Source organism: Eurytemora carolleeae, unplaced genomic scaffold (assembly GCF_000591075.1).
Source record: "Eurytemora carolleeae unplaced genomic scaffold, Eaff_2.0 scaffold1255, whole genome shotgun sequence".
Taxonomy (NCBI): Eukaryota; Metazoa; Arthropoda; class Copepoda; order Calanoida; family Temoridae; genus Eurytemora; species Eurytemora carolleeae.
In genome coordinates, this window is record NW_019397142.1 from 22,760 (window position 1) to 40,375 (window position 17,616).

A 17,616-nucleotide genomic window follows, 5' to 3' on the forward strand; every position below is an offset into this window, starting at 1 on the left:
TCCCCCCCCCCTTCACACTTAAAATGATAAATACTATTCTTTACATTCTGACAGCAAACATCCATTTTTCTCTATTCTTCAAGATTCCATTTTATTTATTTTTCATAATTTACAGGATCTCAAAAATATGTTTAGGTGTTTAGGTGTTTATGGCAACATCGACCTTTTTCTTGTTCTTGACCATGACCTTGTTTTGACCTTTACATTGACCTTGACCTTTGCTTGACTTGAACTTTGCTCTTAAGCTTGACCATACATGTACATTATGTTGACTTTCTTCCAAAATATTTTTAAAACAATATAACTTATTGTTAAAGATTCTATTTCATAACTTTTTTCTATGATTTTTTGCTTGTTAAGAATTAAGATTGTTTAAATAATTTACAAGATATCATGAAATGGTGCTCGCGGACAATTATTAAAAAAAACTTAGTAAAAATATTTCTCTTTGTTTAAAATTTGTATTTTTCATTGTCACTTAAGTTTTATTTATTTTGGTGTATTAGTTGAAAAGTATTACGCTTTGCTCAATTTTTATTTTTTATTTTTAGTTAATTTTGGTTCATTTGATTTAAGTAAAAATCACTAAGTTAGTTGTAAAAGAAAACTTCTAAAAAAATCAAAAAATATCAAAGTATTTTCCAAGTTTCAAAAAACGAATTTAAGAAAAAAAATTTGTGTTTTGGTTTAAAAAGTAGCACTCCTTGTTCAATTTTTTACTAAGATTTTTTTATTTGATTGGATGATTGATTAATTGATTAATTAATTGATTGATTGATTGATTTAGGATCAGCTGCACATTGACCTGTTCGTTTTCTTCTCTGTTTTCTTCTCCTGTTTTTTCCTGTTTCTGGCAGGTAGGAACAATAAAGGGACTGTGCCTGGCAGGTATGAAAATTTAAAGTAACTGGTTCCTGGCAGGTATGAACAAAAAAGTAATTGTTCCTGGCAGGTAGGAACATTTGAAGGGACTGTTCATGTCAGGTAGAATAGAAAAATTTAAGGGGACTGTTCCTGACAGAGAGGAAGATTATAGGGACTGTTCCATGTAGGTAGGACCATTTTAAAGGATTGTTACTGGCAGATAGTAACATTTAAATTTTAAAGAATCTGTTACTGCCGGTAGGATCATTCAAATTTTAAAGAATCTGTTTTTGCCAGGTAGGAACATTTAAAAGGACTGTTCCTGTTCCTGTTCCTGTTGGAAATGGAATGGAAGGGTTAGGGGGATATTAGCTGAGGAATTGAGCTTTTGCCACAAACTATGATTTCCTAATCCTGATTTCTTTGCATTCCAAAGCCGTAGACCTTAGATATTTCAAACTATAAATTCTGTTCAATCAAATAGTCTAAGTTTGAAATATCAAAGCTTTACACAATCAGTTTGCAAAGATTTCGGAGTTGAACAAATCAAAGTTTGTGGCAAAAACTCAATTCCTTTTTAGAGAGAAACATATTTTTGTGAATGAGAAGGATTTCTTAAAGGGTTAAACACTTGAACTGTATTCAATGTGCATTTGCACATCTGGAAAATGTTCATGGGCTGTGGGCACCCCTGATTTCTGGATTTTAAAAATAAGAGTTTGAGGCGAGTATACTCAGTTGCTTTGAATAATGAAATCTGTTGTATTATCAAATGATGGAGACCCTGAGAGTTCAGAGACCAGATCGGTTTCCTTTAATTAAATGTATCATCAACGGAAGCAAGGTTGTATCCTTGGAGCTGGGCCCCCCCCCCCTCCATTCTCTTTACAAGTTTTCAACCATCTTATTTGTGAACAATTGCATTGTCAATGTATTTGTAATTTCTCAAAAGTAAATGGTGCCGAACCCTATCTCCCTTTTTGTAAAGTACTCGAAGACCTCTCTTCGGACTGGGGGGTTATAGCAGACCTCTCCCTAGGGGGGTCATGACTTACAGACCTCTTCTCGAATCGAATTCGAGAACAAAAATAAATAAAACTACATAAATTTATTATAAAATTTTTTTTAGTTTGTGTAGTTTTCTGGAAGTTTAAACAGCTAACTGACATTAGAAGGGTTCGACAGCGACAGGTTTGGATTTTTTATTTGTCGATTTTCAGTCATCTTTTCGACAAGGTTAGTCTTTCTTAAAGTACAAGTGGTGTCCTTTCTCTACTGACCCTAATATGCAATTAGAAATTGAGCTAACACTTTACAGAAACATATCGGATAAATCTGATGAAAATTTTCATTTTTGTCGATCATCAACTACTCTTCAGCAGTCTAGATATAGAACTATTTTTATACATTTTTGTATTTAATTAACTTGGAAATTCAAAAATGAATTAATTTTTACAAGCTCAAAGTTTTAATCAATCAGTCGATCCTGGACCTAAAAACTGATATTAGGTCAATAGATCTAAAGAATCTGATCTCTTTATCTTTGCATGTTGATGCAGTTAAACTTTGATATTTTAAACTTTAATTGTTTTATCTAACAGAGTTCGTAATTTGAAATATTGGGTTGCAGAGATATTGGGACTAGAAAATCAGAGGGGGGTGTGGCAAAAACTCAATTCCTTGAAAAATACAGATTATCGAACAATCTGGATTGTTCTTATTCAAGAGATTTTTACCAAACATATTGTGAATGACAAAATTTAATTTTGTGAAAATTGTTTAAAAGACGCTTTTCTGTCTTTGAAAGATTGCACACATAGTTTAAAGGGAAAATGGAATATTTCTTATTTAACATTAATTTGTATCTAAAGGTTCTGCAAAGAAAATCTGATTTATGTCTACACTAATCCCAAAAATGTAAAAAGAACTTTTTTACTTCTAAAAAATCTGAACCGCGAACACTCCCTTTAATCTAATATTGGGTTTCTTCAGGTGTTAGAGTTGACCCTGATGGCGAGAAGACCCTTTGCAGTACAGGTAAATTTCAGTACAAGCAGTGCAGTATATACATTTGCAGTGCAGGTAAACTTCAGTACAAGCAGTACAGTATATATAATTGACCATAGCTACGGTGGGAAATCTTGTATTGTTGATATAGATATCAACAATATAGATATCAACAATATAGATATTAACAATATAGATATCAACAATATAGATATCAACAATATAGATATCAACAATGTTTGATCTCAATCTATTGTTTATCTTCAGATTAATTTATTTTTCTCATATCCCGTGATGAGTGTTTTTGTGGAAAACAAACGCTAATGAGAAGCCAGGGAATTTTCTGTTCAACCAATGGGAGAACAGTGAAATTGCGGATATCCAAATCTAGAGTTGAAGCAGATTCTGAGGACAGTTTTAAAAATGCCCACTATTGATCAAGCAATCGGGATGGATATCCAACGCAAAGTTTTCCATCTCAGAACTAAGTTTCAAAACAGATATTTTTGGATCATGTATTTAAGATAATAATGAACTCATACCTAGGAACTAATTAGTAATTACTCGCATAAAACTCAAAAATTAAATTCCTAAATCTTTTCAACCGGTTGGTGTAAAACTTTTTTATTTCAACTTTGACTCCACGATCCAGCAATATTCATTGTTTGATCAAACATGAGCTAGGTTACAAGAATTACAAAGATTAGAAAATTAGAGTATGAGGAGAGTAATCAGACCTTTCAGATTTTATTAAAATAGTCTTTGCCATAAACTCAAATTTTCCTTTTAGTATGTAAAACTTTAAATATTCGATATGACAGAATTCATAGTTAATATATCGTGACACTGAAGTGTTAAGCGTTAAGAAATGTTGTCAATCGGTAGAATAAAGTAAAAATTGTTTAATCTCTATATCTTTGAAACCCATTGTCATTTACCTTCGATATTTTATATCTCGGATCAACTAAACTAGGGTGAAAAAACAAGGGTCTACAACATTGGGTTGCAAAGATATAGGTATTTAAAAACTAAATGTTTTTGTTTAGAATTTGGTCTTGGAGTGTGAACCACTGTGTTTCCGGTCTATTGAAAAAACCCTTCCCCCACTCAGGTAAATTTTCATGAGAAAGATCACGTTTATTTATTATTTTGGGGGAAATGAAAAAAGAAATTATCAACTGGAAAGTCCCCTTTTTTATATATCTCTTAACCCTAAAATTTATTTACTTGCCTAATTAATTGTGGGAGGGGGTAAGGCTTTTTTAAGAGGCAGGGAGGGTGGAGGGGGGGGGGATATCTCCCTAGTTATTCACAGCTTGGGAATTAGAAATATCATAATTAATGAAAAAAAATATAAACCTTTTTTATATATCTCTCAACGCTCAAATTTATTTACTTGCCTAACTAATTGGGGGGGAGGGGGTAAGGCTTTTTTAAGGGGGAGGGGGGGGGGGGGGGGGGGGGGATATCTCCCTAGTTATTCACAGCTTGGGAATTAGAAATATCATAATTAATTAATTAGCCTTTTTAATTAATGATCATATAATTACTGCCTTTTATGTAGATAATACTGATAAATTATATATACAAATAACAATTTTTTTTCATTCAAATTACTTTCTTATATATTCATTTTCTTTAATGTTCATTCATTTTCAATGATTTTAATTCATTTTCATTCATTTTCATTCATTTTCATTCATTTTCATTCATTTTCATTCATTTTCATGTATTTTCAGTCGATTTTATTCATTTTATTAATTTTCAATCATTTGCATTCATTCTCATTCATGTTCATTCATTTTCATTCATTCTCATTCATTTTTTTCATTTATATTCATTTTCATTAATTTTCATTCAATATCATAAATTATTTTTTGTTTTGTTAAAGATTCATTCTGATTTAATTTTAAACATTATGTTTCATCTAGATTTATTATTAGGGACAAGCGGCATAAGAAATGGAGTTACCACGTTTACCCTGAATTAGACCAAATAAGGTCTCCTCGAGAAAACCAGAAAGACGATGTGGTTCCTCAACGTGGTGAGAGAGGACCTGACGATGCTAATGCAGCACATGTTAAAAATGACGAAGAAGTTGTGTCAAGAAATTTATTAGAAGTAGCCCAGGACAAAGCAGGGCCGCCGAATGAGCGAGGATGTCAGCAGCAGGATGGGTCAGTTCTTTTAATAATATCTCATGTAAAACTAACAACAACTAAATGCTTCCCGAGACCTTTTACTTAAAAATTGGAAAAATAGCCCAACAAAAAGCATAACATAGTAAATACGAAAAATCTGTATTTAATGGATGAAATATGTTTATAAAGTTAATTCTTACTAAACTTTTAATCATGACCTCTAGTTTACAGTAAACTGGACTTTTAATCATAACAATGGAACCGGTCCGTTAGGTCCTTTATCGGATTGGAAATAAGAAAGCGATCATTGTTTTCCTGTACTGAAAAGAAGTGAATTATGTCAATCTCCTTCAATGTTTCTGCTCGTTAAATCCGCACGTATTATTGTTGAGAATCGGGCAGGCAACACTTGACATTAAAAGTGTCTGAAAATAATGTTAGCAGTCCCTTTGTTTTGTTTGATGTTTGTGTTGAATAGGTTTGGAATCCGTGGAGTAACTGTTGAACCGTTGGCTGACGGTCAGGCTGCTGTAGCTTCTATTCTAATCCATCTTCCAGGTAAAAGTTGGATTTGTTAAACATTTTCTTGCTGGGATTTTGCTGTGACTTCCTCGCCTAGATAGCCACAGCCAGGGAAATCGGAGCTAAATCATTTCTAGAGAATGTTTAACGAATCGGATAATAGTGTATTGAATGCGTGGCATATTATGTGCTTAAAAGGTGCTGGGTCTACTACACATTGTGTACAGTCCCGGGTGTGTATTTTCTCAAAAAGTCATATCCCTCCCCCCTTTGAAAATTATATTTGTTATCGCGAAGCGCCCAATATAAATTTAAAGTTTTTTTCTGAATTGAGGAAAAGAAATGAATTTTTGGGTTAAAAGTATCAAAAACAATGAAAAAAACTTGCTAATTTTTGAGTTTTTTCCCCCTAAGCATTAAAAATCATATCTGGTAATTCTAAAAAAAAATACACCCCTGAGTGTACACTAGACCGGCGGGTAAGTGAATAACATCACGATTATTATAGACGGGCCCGTTACAATAAATGATTGCATTGATTGGAGACTCTGTGACTCTGAAGTTACTTTCTATCAAGGGTTAAACTGTTCAATACATTAAAAAAAAACTTTTTCTAGGTGATCATGTGCGGTTGGGTGTTGGGTGTGTTCTTACAAACAAAATGTTTGCCGGAAAACCCTTGAGGTCCTACAGGGTTCTGGGTACATGAATACAGTACAATGGTACATGAATACATGGTACATGAATACATGGTACATGAATGGAAATCATATTAAAAGAAAACACTGACTAAACTCGTATATATATATATATATTTATATATGTATAAACTTACGTTCATTTATATATTTTTTAATTTCAACTTGTTTTTTATATTTTTTATAAAATTTATGTTTAAATTTTTACGCAATGGCAGTAGTTTTAATTTTTTTGAATGTCTCATCTTTCTGTATAAGGAAATTGATATATAGGAAGATAGATATCCTTTCATGGATATTAGATATCATATATTGGATATTAGATATCATATATTGGATATTAGATATCTTATATTGGATATTAGATATCCTTTCATGGATATTAATATCATATATTGGATGGATCGTATTTCAAACTCCCATTTCTTTAATATGACAAAACAATAATATTTTATTGTAGTTTTTTTCGAATCCACATCCTAAAACATATATTTAATCATGTCTAACATATTTTTATGTTTTTTAAACAATGAATTATTTGATATTTTTGACTGGCTTAAGAAAGAATGAGACAAGAATGAGAATTATTTGATATTTTAAAGATTTGCTAAATCTTCATATTTTGATTAACTCCAGCTGTGATTTTTGTATGCTTTGAGATCATTGTTGGACAGTTCAAGGGACTGTTCGCTTATTTCAGAGTACACACTGTAAATGGACTAAGTCAAAAATATCTGAAATCTAGCGAGAATATAATAATATAAAAATCAGTTAAATAAGCGTAGAATATAAGGGTTTTGTTGTGAACGCAAGCCACAAAATTTAGAACCCCGTTTTAAAAGATTTTCGCAGATTTTTTTGAAAACGTGACTGACTTTTTTGAAAATAGTATTTATTACTTGAACACTCAGGAACAGCTTTGTGCGTTAAAAAGGAAAGTAATTTATTTCCCTTGTCCCTAAAAGCGTTTCGAGCATTTTGAAATATGCAAACAGTCCCTTTAAATATTAAGAAAATATCGTTGAAGTAAATACAATGGAGGTTGCATTGAAGAATATAGTGAGAACCAGAAAACCGTGGAATAGGAAGACGACATAAAAGCAATAAATACGTTTATTAGAGGTTGTTTCAAAGCAAATAGTTTTTCGAGAGACTTAAAAATCACTTACCAAGTAAAATGGGTCTGTATACACTGCACAATTGCTGTGTCTCATGTTCATTGGACTATTCACAGTCATTATTTGAGTCTAAAAGTCGTCTTCCTATTCCAGAGTTTTCTGGTTCTCACTGTATCATGCTTTTTTTATTAAGGAGACCAAAATATTAAAAATAGGGAAAATCTAAAACATTATTTAATACAAAAGTATACAAGTAATTTTTTTCAATTTTAACTCAAAATTGAATCTTTGTACAAGGAAAACTCTCCTTTTGTAAATAGAAATAAATAATCATTTAAATTTTTTACATTTTGTTGAATGTCATTAATTATTTTTGTTTTAAATTTCTATAAAATGAAAATAAAGATTTACAATACTTTAACTGATTTATTCTTAAATATCTATAAAATAATGCTCTTCGATCATAATATATTTATGTAATATATATGTTAGCTATAGAAGTTATGGATATCGCATGCATTCTTAAAGTTTGTTAAGGGTACCGTTGTGAATCGGCCATGGTTCTCTTTAAAATAGGTTCACTTGAAACTACAATAAAATAGATTTAGAAAATCGTGCCCATCTTTCTCACAAGATTTCAACTTCAAACACTTCTTCAAATGCAATTTTAGTTATTTGAACATTAAAACAATTAAACCTCAAAATCTTCAACACATATTCTGCTAAATTTTTATAAAAGTTAATACACTACTTTTTCACTTTCGACGCTCATTATATCGTCCATGGGCTCATGTGCAAAAATATTAACGTATTAATTATTAACTTAAATTTATATTGTACAATGTACAGTTAGAGTGATCAATATTGGAACTAGGCCAACAGATCACCGAGGAGTTGCTGCGTTTTCACTTCAAAAAAATAATAGTGCAATCAAAAGAAAATCATAATCGTCAATACGGTTCAGAATTGACGATTTATTATCGAAGAAATCACCGGAAGGCCCCGAAAAAAAATATTTAGACAAATTTAATGTACTATACATAATCTTCGTAGAAATGTTATGCTGAATTCTAATCTGAACAGCCCTTTGAATCTGGTTTTTAAAAAACTTTTTTTGTTTTTTTGATGGGTTGTCTACCTCAAACTCATTCAATTTTTATTTCTCAGATATTAAATCGTCAGCTCGCAACCATATGGACGATTTTAAAATTATTTATTACATTTTTTGTTAAGTGAAAACCCTGCAACCTGTGGTGGGCGGTTAGCTGATTTATAAAAAAAGTCACATATCAATTTTACCCTTACTGCACAGGGTGTCCTAGTAATATTGACAATTTTCAAACAGCTAATTCTCCGTCAGTTTTTACAATCTGCTAAAATATTTAAGAAAATTGCAAAATGAACTTGCGCAATTTCACCATTCTTTGGGTAGGCGGGTCAGCTAGAACTAATTTTGCATGAAAGAGCTAACTCGGTTTTGAAAATTCGTTGTTATCTTTTTTCGTTAAAGAGTTATTATTCTTCAATTGTTCACTCAAGAAGATGGCGGTCGTTTTTAACACCCACGTAAAAGAAAAAGAAGTAAATTTAGGTATAAAACAAAACGTTAATATGCATGGAATGATAATTTCCTAAAATAAATGTAGCCAAGACCATATTTCTGTCTATAAATATGACCAAATTGTAAGAGTTAAATGTCCAAAGCCCGCGATTTAAAAGCTTCGGATCGAGTCGTAACTCTTTAAACAGCTAAGACCCAATCTTCGACCCAACTCTGACGACAGATTGTGTCACGTGATTGACAGCTGCAAGATCTTCTGCTCGACTTAAGGAGTTAGGCCCGCTGAAAATAAAACCGACTTTGGTTGGTTTTAGTGGAGAATAAGGCTCAATGTTAAGTCTTGTTCTCATAAAAACCCGGAATGCGCCAATTCCTTCTATGAAAATCCGCCAAATAGAATATTAAACCGGTTTTTTTAAACTCAACTCTGTGGAAAAAAAGATGCAGCTTGAATCCGAAAGCTCAAGCCTTAAATAAAGCCCAACGACAGCGTAGACCCGAGCCATATTTTCACATATTTTTTAAATCGCGGGCTCTGTATGTATATAAAGGACAGAAGTTTCTCTCTCTCAATTAAAAATAAAATTTAAAACCAGAATTACAAAAACTTGTTGAAGACTAGTATAGTGTAGATGGAAATAGCCTTTTCCGTAAAACATTGTGACATCGATAAGCCTTTCAGAAGATTACATCGTAAAATACACAGACTTTATCTAATGTCAATTTTCAAACGTTAATAACTCCAAAATTTTTGAAAATAGTCAAGTTCTCTCAAAAGCTAATGATAGATGAGATTGCAACTTTTGATAATCTTTTTTGAAAATCCGCAAAATATAAAAAGAGAAATCTCCAAATTCATTCAAAGCGTAACATAAACCCCTTGGATTTTTACTTCTGGGGGCTACAAAGGCCGATTTCAATCAGAGGAAATCTAATGCAGACCATGAGCTGGAGATCAATGTTGAGAATTCTGGATCCCAGATTCCAAGAGATACCATGCTTCCTTTGTGTCGCTAATAATCTCATATACATAGTCAAAATTTGCTTCCAAGAGGGCCTGGCTGGCATTTCGAACATTTATTAAAAAAATCCTTAAATTTGTAAATTTGTTGCTTTTATTTTTCAATAAATTATCAAAAGTGCCAATCTCAGCTTTCGTAGGCTTTTTAGAGAACTTAGATATCTTTAAAAATAATGAAGTTACTAGCATTTGAATAGTGACATTAAAAATAATGAAGTTATTAGCATTTGAAAAGTGACATTAAAAATAATGGAGTTATTAGCATTTGTATAGTGACATTAAAAATAATGGAGTTAATACAGGGTGTCCCAAAAAACATGGGAATTCAGTGACGAATTCGATATCGTCTTTGTTATGAATTAGCATTGTAATACCTAATTTCAAAAGCCATAATATTATTATGTCTGCTAGAGTTTATTTTATGAAAAGGGTAAAAGACTGTAAATATGTGTCTATATAATGTCTCCGCAAGATGAACAGTGAATACGGACAAGTTTACTCTGTTTGTATACTGCAATTTTCTTGTTTTACTAAGTACAACCTATTGCAGTCAAAACATAAACAAACAAAATGTGAACATAGCAGACGAAACTCTTACAGATTACAGCTTTCTCAGTAGGTATCACTAAACTAAATTTTTGGGACACCCTGTAGCGTTTGAAAAGTGACATTTAAAAAAATGAAGTTATTAGCGCTTGAAAAGTGACATTTAAAAATAATGGAGTTATTAGAATTTGAAAAGTGACATTTAAAAAACCTGTATATAAAGTTGTAATTTCTGTTTGTCTCTTTGTTTGTATGTCTGATCATAACTCATGAACCCCTTGACCTGTTTGCCTTAAGTTTTGAGTGGAGAACTCGGGAGAACCACGGGAATGTTCTAAACTTGGTTTTAAGATTCTAAGTTGAGATGGTGGAAAAATAGTAAAAATTGTAATTTACGACCAAGCAACTGTAAACGGTGGGAGTAACTATTATTACCCTGGGCAACGCTGGGTTCTTTAGCTAGTATTTTAATCATACACCCATATATAAACAATACCAGATTGGGAACCTAGGGAACTAGTCATAGTTAGTCCTACCGTTTACCCGCGCTTTGTCGTAAATTACGAATTTAGCTATGTTTTCGTATTCAATCTAAATTTAGAATCTCAAACCTAAGCTAAAACATTCCCGTATTCCAACATAGTTTCACAATAAAAACTTTGAGGCCAATTGGTCCAAGGTTGTATGAGCTATGATCGGACAAACAGACAGACAGACAAACAAACAGAGATTACAACTTTACACATATAGATATATATTGTGGACTGTTGTAGAATCATGGTAGAATGCAATTACTTGATCATCTTTCTAGACATAATCACATTAAGCTAGTGTAATCCTCGCTACAACAATCATACAAATGAAAATTATTCTGTTAAGGGAAAAAAATAGATTTTCGTATTCTCTCCAGAAAATACAGTTTGATTTGATGAAAAAGAAAAAAAAACACTTTAAACTAGTAGTATACATTTTAGTAACAAACTTTTATAATTCATGTAGTTTCGTGCCCTTTTCATAGTCAAAATCTTTGCTTTTTATAAGAGGTACCACAAAAATGTTTGGGATTTTAAGTTCAACCGTTTAAAAATGATTGGATTCAAATGACCCAAGAGCAACTTCTGGATTTTGCGTCATAAGTAATTCGAGTAAATTGAACATTTTGGTTTTGGTTGTGATGTATGGTTATACCTAGCTTTTCAGGGACGAGAGACAAAATTTAATGAATTGGAATCCTTCATTTTTTAACTGTAAATTAGTGGTTCAAATTTGATCCGGCAGTATAGGTAGATCAGCGAAGTAGTTCAAATTTATTTATTTTTGTCCCAAAATGTAATAATTCGTTATGCGATACTACTGGTACAACTTTGTGACCTCGTAGCTCCTCTAGGTTTGATATTAAGAACGTGGTTAAACGTAAGAAAATCAAACAGAATGATTCGATATGAGGCTTTTGTCAGAAATATCAATTATCAATTATCAAGTTCCTTAAATGGCATTAGATAATTCTTTAAATTAAAAATCCTATAAGAAATATCTAGTTTCAGATCTGACATACTTAGTTTAACTCTCTCTAACTTTGTTTTCAATTTATTTCTGAATGGATAATGGTTGCTACACATTTCTAAAGGTTGTTATTACTATAGCAAAGACGACTAAAGTGTAGGTACAGTTGAGAAAATTTGCGGCATTGCACCCGTCCATCTCGTTACAGCTCTGCACGCATCCAGTCACATATCTATAGAATTGTCAAGTAATAAACCAAATTTTATAAAGTTGAGACAATTTTCAATAATTTATAAAATGCTTTATTAAACATAGTTTTATTTACTTTAAGGTTGATATTTTGCCTTAGATTAGAAAAGCCAATATTTCAAGCATACAACTCTATATATATACTTTGCTCGTCTGTCTGTCTGGAGAAAAAATCCTAGAAAATAGTAGGAATTGCTTTAGAAAATTTGCCTTTTAAAAAGAAAAAATCGCCAAAATTTGAAAATGATTTAAAATGGGCAACTCTCAAGAGCAACATTTAAAGCTAAAATTGAATACAGGATGGGGGGCGCGAAAAGCCTAGTTTAAATGTATTATCATAGATTATGAATCCTCTTGAAAAGCCCAAATGTTCATAAAATGCTGCAGCCCAATTGTAATCATAAAGTACTATTCAACAAATTAATTAAAGGAAATATTTTTGCTTTCAAAATTGAAGTTAATTACCTGTCATTGAAATAAAAGTACCCGCAATGTGACATCCGTATGATTTCTGTATCTGTTGTTAATGTACCGCTGTCCAGAGCACACCCTCGGATCATCATGGTTTCACCAGAATCATCTAGAAGCAGGTCATGGGTAAATATTTTCTTCCAACCCCCCTGCCCTCTCCCATCCTCTTCAAAACCGCGCTGAGCTCATCTCTAATATGGTTGAAAAATTATTACAGGGGGCAAAATTAAATACCAGTTAAAGTCCAGTTTTCATTTTCTCTCTCAAAAATTTTAAAGCTAATATTTCCCCAGGGTCAAAATGGGGAAAGTGGTAATTCTAACAAATAAGAACTGCTTTTCAACCCAAATTTTGAGCTACGCAGATTTATTTTACTTTTAAGCTTTCCAATCTTTTTTGTTATATGTTTAATAACAATTTTATAATCTGATACAAGCCCTTGCATGATATTACAATATTAACTTTGACTTTCTTTCATGATTACAATATATTCATATTCATACTACAAGAGGCGGCTATTCAAAAAGTCATCGGGCAGCTGTTCAAAAAGTCATTAGCTACAAAATAAAAACATTTTTTCTTGACAGAGAGAGGGGGGGGGATGTAATAATTTGTTTCTGGGATGCTCCTTGAATATTCTATATTATAGAATAAGGCAACTGCCAAGAATATTGGATATTGTATAATGATGGGCTTCTTTTTTTCCTCTATTTTTTAACATCAAATTTTTTACCGTTAAGAGGTTGAGAATTAAATTAGCGGTATATATATATATCTGTACTGATGCCCATCCTTATAAACATAATATATCCGTACTGATGCCCATCTCTATAAATATAATATATCTAACTGATGCCCATCCCTGTAAATATAATATATCCGTACTGATGCCCATCCCTATAAATATAATATATCTATACTGATGCCCATCCCTATAAATATAATATATCTGTACTGATGCCCATCCCCATAAATATAATATATCCGTACAGATGCCCATCCCTATAAATATAATATATCTGTACTGATGCCCATCCCACCCCCCCCCTCGGGACCGGAAGTAAGTAATGATAAAAAATTGATTAATGAATAGATTAATGATGACTGGTAACTTTTACTAAAGATTCTAGAATATATTTACATTACAATAATGGTTTTCTAATGTAGAAACTTCAGGAAAACTTTTCTACGTTCTCTACAAAATAATGTTTTCCTTAAAAGCTTTATTTGGACTTCATGGGAGGATTTGGGGGTGAGTTGGCATTACTTTTATATTAATTCATAAACTTTTAGTTTAACAACAAACAATGATTTTGCCCCAAAGTCAAACGCATTTTCTCAGTCTAAATGTGTTAAAAGATTAGTATTGTACTCAGAATACACCAAATTCTTTGATTCACAGTAAACTCAGTTTCGGTGGCTTATAATAGAATCAACAAAATCATCCGAAACTGGACTTGAACTGAAATATGAAATTGAACCCAATATTTCAAGATAAGAAATAAACAAGCAAACAAACATATACAGACAAGGGAATTCTATTTAAATAGATCTTCGTTAAAAAGAATTAAGCCCGCTCCCCGCCCTCACTGCCTTGTTTGCATAGCCTGTACCCCCTACCATGTTCATGTCGGAACTATAGATAATGTTTCGACATTAGCCTGATTAGATTGTTTGTAAACCTTTTTACAACCTTAAAACCTTCCTCTGAACAAAACTGATAAAAATATTTTCACTTTTTCCTCAAATATATCTTTTATAATCATAATTTCCCTATCAAAGTGAAACATGACAGTTGGTGAATAGTTTTAAATGTCTTCTTCCATAATTTGTTAAGTTCTTTATTAACAAAGAGAAAAATAAAAAACATCGCTTGGTAGTATTTTTATAATAAAGTTGATTTCAAAGCAAAATATAATTGAGTAAAAGACTTTTTTAGCAAAATAAATTGCAAAAATTCTTTAATATACTAACTTAAAATGGAAGAAGACTTTCAAAACTATACACTAACTGTCATGTTTCGTGGGACACCCTGTATTTAATACACTCTATAAGTCCCTTTAAGATATTAATCCCCAAGTATAGAGATTGAAAAGTTTCAAGCGAGTAAACAGAGCTTTAGAATGGTGGATATCGAGATTAATGCTTAATCCTCTCTCTTCGAGACTAACATAGTCTCGAGATTAAATATTTAGATCAACAAATTTGATTCTAGGAACGCCAGATTTGTTCGTTTTCTTGACTGAAAGGGCCTTCACTTAATTTCTCACCCATTTATTTATTAATACATTAGTTAAAATTAGTTAAAAAAGAATCTCAAACGTATTATTAAATATTTTTCTTCACCGATTAATTTACAAAATGGCAGACAACATATTCTTTATTTATTAGAAATTGCGGATTTCTCTCATAGGATAAAATTCATTTACAAGGCTGTCATTGGTCAATTCAATTTATCATTGGAGAAAACAATGTACGGATATCAAAAGAGAGAGAAATTGAGTGTACCTCTGTGCCAAGATGACAATGCCCGATTACAACGGTACCCTTGAAACCTTACTCTAATAACAAATATGTAAGACTAAGATATGTCGTTCCCTGGCTCAAATAGTGTTTATTTCTCTGATTCTCTTCTTTGCTTCTAATAAACAACAAAATTTACGCCGAGAAACCGCGAATGAAAATAAACAGTTTAAAGAAACAAAGGTTTCAAGTTGAAGATACCGTTATAAATCAGGCCTTGCCATCTTTCAGAATNTATAAACGCATTGCATGGTTCTCAAATCTATAATTCCTTTTAAACCTGAAAACACAACTTTTATGAATCTATTTTTGTAAAAATACAAACTAAAAACTAAAAGATCAGATCGAACATTTAATCAAGATTAGTTTTTTCTTGTTTTGATATTCCATTATAATAACAAATATTGTATAAAGAGAAAATATTTCTAATATTAACAGAACCATCGAATCAGTTTCAAGTCATCCTCTATTTATAAGAGGGAAATTCCCGATGCACAAGGGTACTTTGGCTAAAATCATTATAATATCCATGTTTTTCCAACTAAAAATTGGCTAATTAAAAACTATGGTTTCTCCATAAAAAATGACCTGCGGATTTAATGTAGCAGAGACATATCACGAAATTTATAAGAATTTTTTATTTTTTTAAATAGGAAAGGACAATGTCTTTAAATTTCATCGATAGTCCATTAAACTTATAAGTTTTTATTTAATATTTAATTTTGATTTTAAGATAAAAATTTGTCCAAATTTTTTTAGTTATTTCTTTCATAGAAAATTGCAAATGTTTAAGAGTTATATTTGGTATTTCAGAAGTCGAATTTTGTTTCAAATATGCAAATATATAATTTTGAAGTGTCAAAAAGTCAAAAATAACATGCTTACTTGGGCATTTCCAGGAAATAAAAATCAATTTAACAATACGCAGCTTTTAACATAATTTTCATTTCTAGTGTTATTTCTAACTATTTGAAAAGGCTAACCTTAGAAAAGATTCAAAATAGAATAATCGAATTCTAAAAAAATAATAATGCTTTGAATTTCATAAAAACAGTAAATCCTCTGTGTTCAACAGTGATTTATTGTTGTTAAGTTCTAATTTTTCCAATTCGTAAATATGTCAGATTTGTTTCGAAACATTATTGAAACTGCATTTCTTTTGTTGTTTTTCTTTCAAATCTAGGACTTAAAAATAACTGGAGAATTTTAGAGTGTTTTAATAAGAAATTATAGGATTACGATTGAAAAAAGAACATAGTTACTTTAAGAAATTTGATCTTAAAGAGGAAAACTGGAGTACAAGACAAATATGCTAATATACTTTGCTTGTCTGCCTTTTCTATGTGTGCCCAATAAACACCAAAACGTGGAAAAGATTGGCGCTCGCCCTATAAAATAAGTTAATGAATACTAGAGGCATAGATTAATTAAAATAACAGATATGACACTATATATCGTCTTTTCAAGATTTGGATGAAACTTGTTCACAATAACCCTGAGACAGAAGCCCAGAGGAGTTTCGCGCAGTCGGTGTAGAATTACAAGACAGAGAGAGAGCCTGTTCTACANGGAAGAGAGGTTCATAAAACCTCAATTTAGATTTTAAGATAATTTTCTAATCTCAAGAGTCACTTTTTAAAGCACTTATTGTTAATGAATTTTATACAGTTGGAACCATCAAACGGTGAAATAAGAAGACGACATTTAAGCATTCTCGTAAGCTTGATAAATTATTAAAAAGCAAATAGTAAGCAGATTGCGAAATCAGCTTATTTACTATTTCAAATTCATTGTACTATCAAAAATAACAAGTTAAGTATAACTGTACTTTTCATATTCCACAGTTGAATAAAAGGCTTCGGAGGAGAGAGTAAATGTATAAATGCATTGCATGCAATTTTCAAGATATCTTTAATTCAAGAATAAACAATAAATTTACTACTATGAGTAAATGTATAAATGCATTGCATGCAATTTTCAAGATATCTTCAATTTAAGAATAAACAATACTTTTACTAATACTATGAGTAAATGTATAAATGCATTGAATGCAATTTTCAAGATATCTTTAATTCAAGAATAAACAATACATTTGAGTGAATTGCCGTAAATAAAAAGTCACCTATATCAACTCTCAAAATGTCATACCCAAGGCTTCAAAAAGAAATTAGGACCGGAGGCACTATAGTTTCTGTAGAAGTAAATATTTCCATTTACTGATAGCGCCGATTGAAGGATTAGATTTTGATAAAATTTAGCTTTTTGGAAAGCCTATGACATAAGGAAACGGATTGCACAAGTTTTGCGAAAAGAAATTGCAACTTTTTTGCAAACAACCTGTCAAAGGAAATTTGCACATTTTTAGTTTTTCTTGATTAAAAATCAGGTTATT

At 31.3% G+C, this 17,616-nt stretch overlaps 2 protein-coding genes across 2 annotated transcripts in view; one reads left to right on the top strand and one right to left on the bottom strand.

The window, feature by feature from the left end:
• Window positions 1–772: 772 nt before the first annotated feature.
• Window positions 773–6,382, top strand: LOC111712301 (uncharacterized). Its single transcript, XM_023486874.1, has 7 exons — window positions 773–857; window positions 1,994–2,055; window positions 2,857–2,901; window positions 3,918–3,982; window positions 4,815–5,048; window positions 5,491–5,570; window positions 6,152–6,382. Exons 3-7 carry the CDS (start codon window positions 2,875–2,877, stop codon window positions 6,241–6,243), a joined length of 498 nt encoding a protein of 165 aa, XP_023342642.1. The 5' UTR covers window positions 773–857; window positions 1,994–2,055; window positions 2,857–2,874; the 3' UTR covers window positions 6,244–6,382.
• A 5,667-nt stretch (window positions 6,383–12,049) lies between these two features.
• LOC111712290 (uncharacterized) overlaps window positions 12,050–17,616 on the bottom strand; it is a gene marked incomplete in the record, with an annotated part of 8,909 nt that continues 3,342 nt past the window's right edge. Inside the window, 2 exon segments of the mRNA XM_023486863.1 lie at window positions 12,050–12,213; window positions 12,696–12,810. Coding sequence (XP_023342631.1) covers window positions 12,090–12,213; window positions 12,696–12,810 — 239 coding nt within the window.